At 38.0% G+C, this 8,097-nt stretch overlaps 1 protein-coding gene across 1 annotated transcript; it reads right to left on the bottom strand.

Annotated features, from left to right (window-relative positions):
* Nucleotides 1–2,766, bottom strand: LOC111810891 (L-type lectin-domain containing receptor kinase IX.1-like). Its single transcript, XM_023697722.1, has 2 exons — nt 2,469–2,766; nt 1–1,764 (listed from the first exon to the last, which is right to left on the bottom strand). The coding sequence occupies exons 1-2, from the start codon at nt 2,739–2,741 to the stop codon at nt 1–3; spliced, it is 2,037 nt and encodes a 678-aa protein (XP_023553490.1). The 5' UTR covers nt 2,742–2,766.
* Nucleotides 2,767–8,097: the final 5,331 nt, after the last annotated feature.

Raw genomic sequence — 8,097 nt, 5'->3', positions numbered from 1 at the left:
TTATTCTGGTTTTGGTAGTTTCAAAAGTGACACACCTGATCCTGAAGATTGCGTAGTGTAAGCCGAACAGTTACTACACGAACACTTACTTCTATCCACGGACGTTCCCGTCGATGTATACGAGAACTTACACAAAGTCATTGGCGGTGCAAAGTACATCGGCACGGGCAACTTGGAGGGCAATGCAGGCAATGGAGCTTCAAAGTTTAGAACATTAATCACCTGTCTTATGGAGGGCCGGAACTTGAAGTCAGGATGGCAACACCATAATCCCACAACTATCAAAGCCTCCATTTGCTGCTCATCAAACTCCATTCCCAGCCTCTTGTCTACAGTTTCCAAGCCTTGTCCTCTGCCATACATCTCCCACACCCACTCTACAAGCCTCACCTGATCCGGTCCCGCCCTCGACTCCACGGGCCGCCGCCCACACGCAATCTCAAGAGCCACCACACCAAAGCTATAAACATCTGATTCCTTACTAGCCTTACCATCCGTCACACATTCAGGTGCAAGATATCCCATTGTCCCAGCCAGAACCGTTGTCTGTGAGCCAAGCTCATGGTCGACAAACCTCGCAAGGCCGAAATCGCCGAGCTTGGCATTGAAACTCGAGTCCAACATTACATTGCTCGACTTGATATCTCTATGCACCACACATTGTTCCCATTCTTCATGAAGATAAAGCAGAGCAGAAGCCAATCCTAATGCAATTTTGTTCCTAATTGACCAACTTAGCATGGTTTTACCTCTAAAGAGATGAGTATCCAAGCTACCATTAGGCATGAACTCATAAACCAATAGAAACTCACCTTTTTCATGACACCAACCAAATAATTGAACAAGATTCCTATGTCTCAAACGACTAATGATCTTCACTTCAGAAATATACTCTTTTTTCCCCTGTTTTGAGCCTCTTGATACCCTCTTCACCGCTATTTCTATATTGGATTCTGTCAACAAACCCTTGTAGACACCTCCAAACCCTCCTTCTCCAAGCTTGCCGGCCTCATCAAAATTCTTTGTCGCTTGAGTTAATTCCCTATAAGTGAACCTTTTTGGGCCTGTTCCTCGCTCAAACTCATCATTTATAGAATCATCCATGTCTTCCATTTGCCCACTTGAGTGTTTGCTCCACCAAACAGCCCCCAACAAGCTCAACCCACATATCAAAAAGCCAAGCCCGACACCTAGGCCAATTGCCAAGCCAACGTTCTTGTTCTTGTTCTTATCATCGTCCAATGTGGAGTTGAATGACCAAGAAATCATGTTATGAATTTGGAACCATTTACCTGTGGCAGCGGAGAAACCAATTCTGACCCTTTCAGGCAACAAGGTTTTCAAGTCAATAAAAGTTGAGATGCTGAAATTTCCTGTAAAAATTGGATCTTTAATGTAAGTTAGAAACACAGACAGGTTTTTAGTGGCGGAATTGTAAGTTATCCATGCATTGGCTGTTCTGTTGTCTTTCATGCTTGTGTTCCACACGAGATGAGTAGCAGATTGAATGGAATTGATATTGATTCCTATATGATTGTCACTTGGGTCCCAATTATCCTGTTTGCTGTCAAATTCAACGCCAAAAACTTGATTTTTAGAGGGATCGAAAGCAGAAGACGAGCTGAATAATCCAAGAAATCCCCCTGTTGAGTTAGTGGGTATTGTGGCCTCGTAAGGGACGATGAAGAAGGCGATTCCATCGCCAAATAAAGATTCATTAAGTGTGTTGATTCTGAAGGAGAAATGGGTGGTGAAATCTGTAACCTGTCATGCAGGGGGATTTGTGTTTGTGATTAAGCTAGACCCAACTTCAAATATAACGTTATGAACGAGAAACCGAAGTAAAATTGAAAGTCCGATCTTCATTAATGTTCACAACGGATAGCATTCTGGTATCAGATCGTTAGTTGAGAAATTTGAAGATACTTATAACATAGTCTTGATATTGGACGATCGAGAACAGTTTGTCAACTACAATTCTCAGTTTAGGACAATGATTGAGAATCTATATACTCAATTCAGGACCACATTGAAATTAGAAGGCTACTTGTTGGTGACAGAATCTGGGTAGTGATAATGAATACGTTCTTGATTTTATTGTTGAGAGGAAAAATATTGATAATTTGCGGTACCCAACGAAACACAACAGCTATAAAGACCAGAAATTAAAACTTTTGAGATGATATATCTGTGGAAGGTGATCCTAATTCATCGGTTTCGATCTTTGTTTCTCATTTTTAATCCTAATTCATCCCAATTCGGACTTTCAACTCTCTGTTTCTCATTTTAAAGATGATATCAGAGCAGGAGAAGCGAAAGAGAAGAAGAAAAAAAAACAGAGATCGGAACAAAAGACTACTGATGCTGTCCTATTTAAACGTTGTGAACACTAATGAAAATGGAACTTTCAATCCCACCTATGTTTCTTATTCTCAACTTATAGTTATATGTTATTGATCCTACATCACCTGTCCTGTGGAGGCATCCCATAGACGCACCGGCTGTGTATAGGAAGCTCGACCGGAGCTCTCAGTAAGCGGGCCATCGGCTTGGTTCTTCGTGAGTTGAATAACGCCATTGCTGATGAAGCTATCGCCTTCAAAGAACAAGTTGGGATTGTTTTGTTGGAAGTTGGGGAAGGTAAAGGAAAGTGAATCAACTTTGAAGAGAAGAATTGCAGTAAAGATCAAGAATTGCAGAGCTCCAAGAAAGAAGGAGGTTGAGTAGAAGAAGATGGCCATGATTCACAGAGAGCAAAAGACAGGATTTTGGGGCAGTGGGTTAACCAAAATGGTGCCTTTGGAATCGACCCATTGTTCAAATATAAAACTTCCGAAGATTACACGTGGAGTCAAGGTCGAGAGAACAATATCATATTAATCACAAGCTTCAGTATAGTGGACAATATCATATCATTATGGACCTTCGTGGCTAACAATAGGTACGAAAAATGTGACATTTTCTTAAATGTTTTTAAGTATTTTGTTTTTTATAATATGTTGTCTTGTCGTTGGATTTAACTAAAAGGAATGAGCAAATAAATAAATAAATAAATAAAAATACTAATTAGTTTGTTTTGTGTTAAATATATGTGGGATTTTAATATGGCCGGCCAAAGAGCTCTTTCCATTTGTATGCATATTCAAGAATATATAGATGGCTTTGTTAATTTTTTTTTAATATATAGTTTTAGCTTTATTTAAATTAATATTTCTTCTTATATTCAATTTAATTTTGCAAAATATCTAATGTTATAAGATTAATTCATATTATACCGATATTAATTATATATAAAAAGTATAGTAGGCGTGAATACTGAAAGAAAATATAATTTCATCTCGGGTTTTGTTTAAATAATTAAAAGAAAAAAATTCTATTTTTTCTCTATTTCTAATTTAGACAGGATTCTACACCGAGACAGATAATGTCACATCTAAACCAAAAATCTATCGTTCAAGACTAGAAGAATTTAAAAACTAAAAAGTATTTTTTGAATCAATTGACTCTTCAACTAAATGAATATATATATATATATATATATATATACATTTCCCAAACCTAAAACACTTCCACGTGTATACCTCTTTTGAATTAAATCAGAGTTTATGAATGTCTGCTTTGAAAGTTTCAATCCATTGTGTTAAGACATAAGGCATAGTCTTGTTAATAATCAAGAATATGTGTCCAATAATTATTCAAATAGATTCTATGATGTGGCGTCTCAACTCAAGATATTGGACGTTAGCTAAGATACAAAGTTCATTAGAATTACGACACCAAAAATAGGTGAACCATCTCTGGACTCGTAGTGAGTTTGTGAGGGTTAGAGTCCCTTTTCAAGAGTGGGTTTGTGATAGTCAGAGTTAAAAGCCTTCCTAAAAGTAGATAACCGTAGAATTAGGTCCCAACTTAGTAGAGCTCAAAGAAAAGTATGTAGTAACCTTTTAGGAATTGGATGCAACGAAAACTACAAGTAAAAGGTTGTGTTAACCCATTAGGAATTTGATGCAATGAAAACCTATGAGTAGCTCGTCCAATTTTACATTCTTTTCATGTGTTCCATGACTGTCGGTTCAGAAAGGAGAGTGTTCAAGAGCTACGCGATCACACAATGGGTCGTTTTGAGGCCAATTTAGTCTATTTATTTTGAAGTCTTTTATATTTTGTTCAAAATTGTATCCCGAACCTATTTCTATTTATAGTAAACTCGAATAACACCGACGGTAGGATCGTGTGGTGTGGTGAAAAGATAGAACATAGAAGATAGAAGGGATGGATGAGGATAGTCATTGAGTAGAAGCCACACAAGTTAAGAGTATTAGGGGCAATACCAATGAGATAAGCCCTTGTAGGTGGCAGTGTTTGTCACATGACCCCAAATACATTAAATGCCATTCATCCCATTGCTTTTGGAGTGCTTTCTTCCTTGGATTCCTTTTTATTAACGCACATGTATTCTTATCTACTCTCCCACTTGTGCTATATAACAAGCAGAGCATAGGAAAGGTATGAGAAGAAACATATCAAGTCATAGATGGGGAGGAAGAGGGCTGGTTTGGTGCTGGCAATGGTAGCCATGATGCTTATAATGGTATCAGTGAGTGGCATTGAAGATGAACTCATTCAACTTCCTTCAGAATTGGAACAAAATGAAGGTGCAGGAGGAAGGTGTCCCTCCGGCTCTTGCAGCTCGCATGCTGATTGTGGCTCCTGCAGATGCAAAGTAGTCTCCACTACACCCTTTCTCTATGCTAAATGTGTTTGAATATCATATCTATTCTTAGTTTTCCTTCTCTATGTTCTAAGGAATAACAACCTTATTTCACTCACTTTCTTATGCATCATATCATAAACTAAGATATAACGGAAACAATGATATACTTTCCGTCCTTGAACTTATGCGATAGTGTGAGATATCTCACACTGGTTGGGGAAGAGAACGAAACATTCTTTATAAACAATACTGAATCCACAAAGCTATCTGCATCGGTAACACTTTACAACATTAAATCCTAAGCATAAAGGTCATCATTCAAGCACTAAATACGGGTTAAGAGGATCATACTCATTCGTGCTTTATAGGTGAGTCCAGATGTAACGGTCCAAGCCCACTGCTATCAGATATTGTTCTCTTTGGGCTTTCCCTTTTGAATTTTCTCTCGTTGCAAGATCTCACATTGATTGGAGAGGAAACGAAATAGTTCTTATAAGGGTGTGGAAACTTTTCCTTAATAGACGCATTTTAAAACTTTGAAGGGAAGCTCGAGAGGAAAAGCTCAAAGAGGAAAATTGGCTTCTTTTTCATCACAGTTGGGCTCACCCGCACAATACGAACAGATATATCAACTAGTTCTTCAGGAACCTCAACTTCATCTAGCAGAAGGAGCATTGCATTCTTCTATTTCCTTACAGCCCTACTACTATAGAAATTTAAATTGATGCAATTCTATTTGTATTGAATTAGTCTATGGCTATCATTTATCATGTATAGGGTTTAATCTAGATATCAGTTTCAGATCAATCTGCTAACCAGCCCCTTAGTTAGACGGTCTCTAAACACTTCTTTACATAAATATTCGGATGAACGCGTGAAGGCACGCATGGTGGTGCATGAGGTTAGTTTTCGGCCTGTTCGACTGTTTTTCGTTCCGATTTCGATACTAACTTTATTATGCCTTGAATTAGGACCTATCAAAGAATTTTCATAAATTTTAGAGTCTTTAACACGCAAAAAGCTAGTTTGGAAAGACACACATCATCCAAGTAAGTAACTACACGAATTTTAGGAAGTAATACTTGTAGTGATCGTTTGGTAACTCATCATGCTAGTAAAACCAAACCTTAGGCGATTAGATTCAATATGGCCTGAGCCTAGGACGATTGGATAGACAAATAGTCACACTTGGTATTGGCATGATTAAATTACTCCTCGCATGATGCAATTGATTGTTTACTACTGCTTCTACATAATCGTGTTGATATGAAGGACGAAAATTTGTGTATCTTCGCTCCGAGTGTTTGATGGATGTTATCATCCCTTTGAACATGTGTAACTATATGCATGATTGCTTGTACATAGACTCCAAGTAATTGAAGGTGTGATTCTCCATATAGAGAATAAGTAGAATAAGTAGTAGAAACAGTTTAAGACTAGAGTGAAAGTGTTTGTTTGGCTAGACTATAGCCTAGGATGGAACGCCTCTAATAGACCGAGCACATTAGAATTTTGAGAGACGATCAGAGAATGTGGTCCTTATGTGCCTGACCGATCTAGACTAGAAGAGTCGGAACTAAGGAACTTGGAGACATAAATCCATGTCAAGACAATCAAACTACCCTAAAGATCTAGAAGACTGCCACAACAACCCTAGAAAAAGTTAAGATAACTTCCTAGGTTGATAACAGTCAATACAGTGTCTGCGGAGCTTCCACATCCCTAAACAGTGGATTTGCTCTGTGGGTGGCTGATGATCATGCAGGTAGTCAGCAGAGTTGGCAAGTATAGGGGGTAGTGCCCTTGACCTTAAGCGACTACATGGCATGTAGGATGAGTATGTCAGCTACCTCTCATGAACAAGTAGATTGCTTTCTAGTATATTTATATACTCATCCGCTTCTGCATTCTCTTTTCCAATGTTTGTAAGCTGTCAGTAGAGGTGGAGGAGTGTTCTAAAACTGTGCGGTCACATGGGGAGACATTGTTGAATACAAACCAAAACGAGAAATAGAGAAACCCCCCAAAGACAGAGAGACAAAGAGAGGATAATGGCAGCCGTCGTCGAAGTTATAAGAATAGCTAAGGGCGTCTGAGTGGAAGGTAAAAGGGTTGGAGGCGAAAACTCGGCCGCAACCCTTCAGCCACCTTTTCAGATAACAAAAACTAGAAAACAAAACATTGCCCTGATCAAATCTAGGACGGTAAAATAAGATGAAACGTAACTATCCTAACACCGGTTTCATAATCTTCACGCATCGTCTCCCTCATTCGTATAGGGGTGCCTTGCCTTTACCTGAAATATAAGAGTAACACATATCTTGAGTAATTTAAGAAATATTCAGTAAACCCAACTATTAGGTTGTGAAATGCAAACACATGTAACATGATAAGACCTATCATTTAAAACATCATTTTTTATTCTCTTATGTGGTTTTCTAGTCCGAGCTAAGTTGGAGGTGTAATAATTCTCTACACACGACCTACACGTGCGAACGTGGGCTTACCAATCGGGTTCACACACCCCTGAGCCTGTTGGTCAAGCTAGCACTCATTGATGGGTTGTTGTCGGACACCCTAAGAGAATAGCGACCTTCATAGCATCATGGTAAACATGATGGTCATTTTAGTTTATAGTGTACGAGTCTGTACACATCATAATGAGAAAGTATTCCAATACATGTGAATAATTTGGGTCAAGAGTCATCAACATTAAACAATTAAATTGATTAAACAAGTATACATTAACTTTAAATTTAGAAAAAAAAAAGAAAAAAAAAAACCCTCCTCAGTCCTCACTTAAAAATTAAACCCTAAACCCTAAATTCTAAACTAGAAGATAACTCATTCATAATAACAAATGTAGAAATTCTAGTTGTTTGAGTAAAGATTCTACACGAGTGTAGATAAAGTGATACCCAAAGCCACCTACGCCAGGTAGGTAGCCCCGTAGCCCCGTAGCTGGCAAGCATATGGAGTTGTTCCTCCAAACTTATAGCCATACTATGGTTCTGTGGGAAGGTATGCCAGTTCACAAATGATGTTCAACCAACAAATATCATATCATATTATCCTAATAGATTCTATAAGGTAGTGTCTCAATCTAAGATATTGATCATCAAGTACTGTATATATATGATAGCTAATTAAATCAAAAGAACATTAAATTTAGTTCACCCCTCTTGAGATATGATTCAAAGTATTCTGAAGATATGATTGAAAGTAGTTGAGATATGATTCAAATATTCAAACTACCAAGATTTTAGGAGATTGGTAGTAGATTTGAATTTTTCTAGATTTCGATGATTTACTATTTCTGGTCCAGTGTATAAGCTATAAATACTGGAATTGTGTAACCTTTGAGTATTAAGTCAGTAGACATT

Source organism: Cucurbita pepo, chromosome LG14, assembly GCF_002806865.2.
Source record: "Cucurbita pepo subsp. pepo cultivar mu-cu-16 chromosome LG14, ASM280686v2, whole genome shotgun sequence".
Taxonomy (NCBI): domain Eukaryota; kingdom Viridiplantae; phylum Streptophyta; class Magnoliopsida; order Cucurbitales; family Cucurbitaceae; genus Cucurbita; species Cucurbita pepo.
Note: the sequence above shows the minus strand (reverse complement) of the source record. Positions and strands in the feature narration are given on the sequence as shown.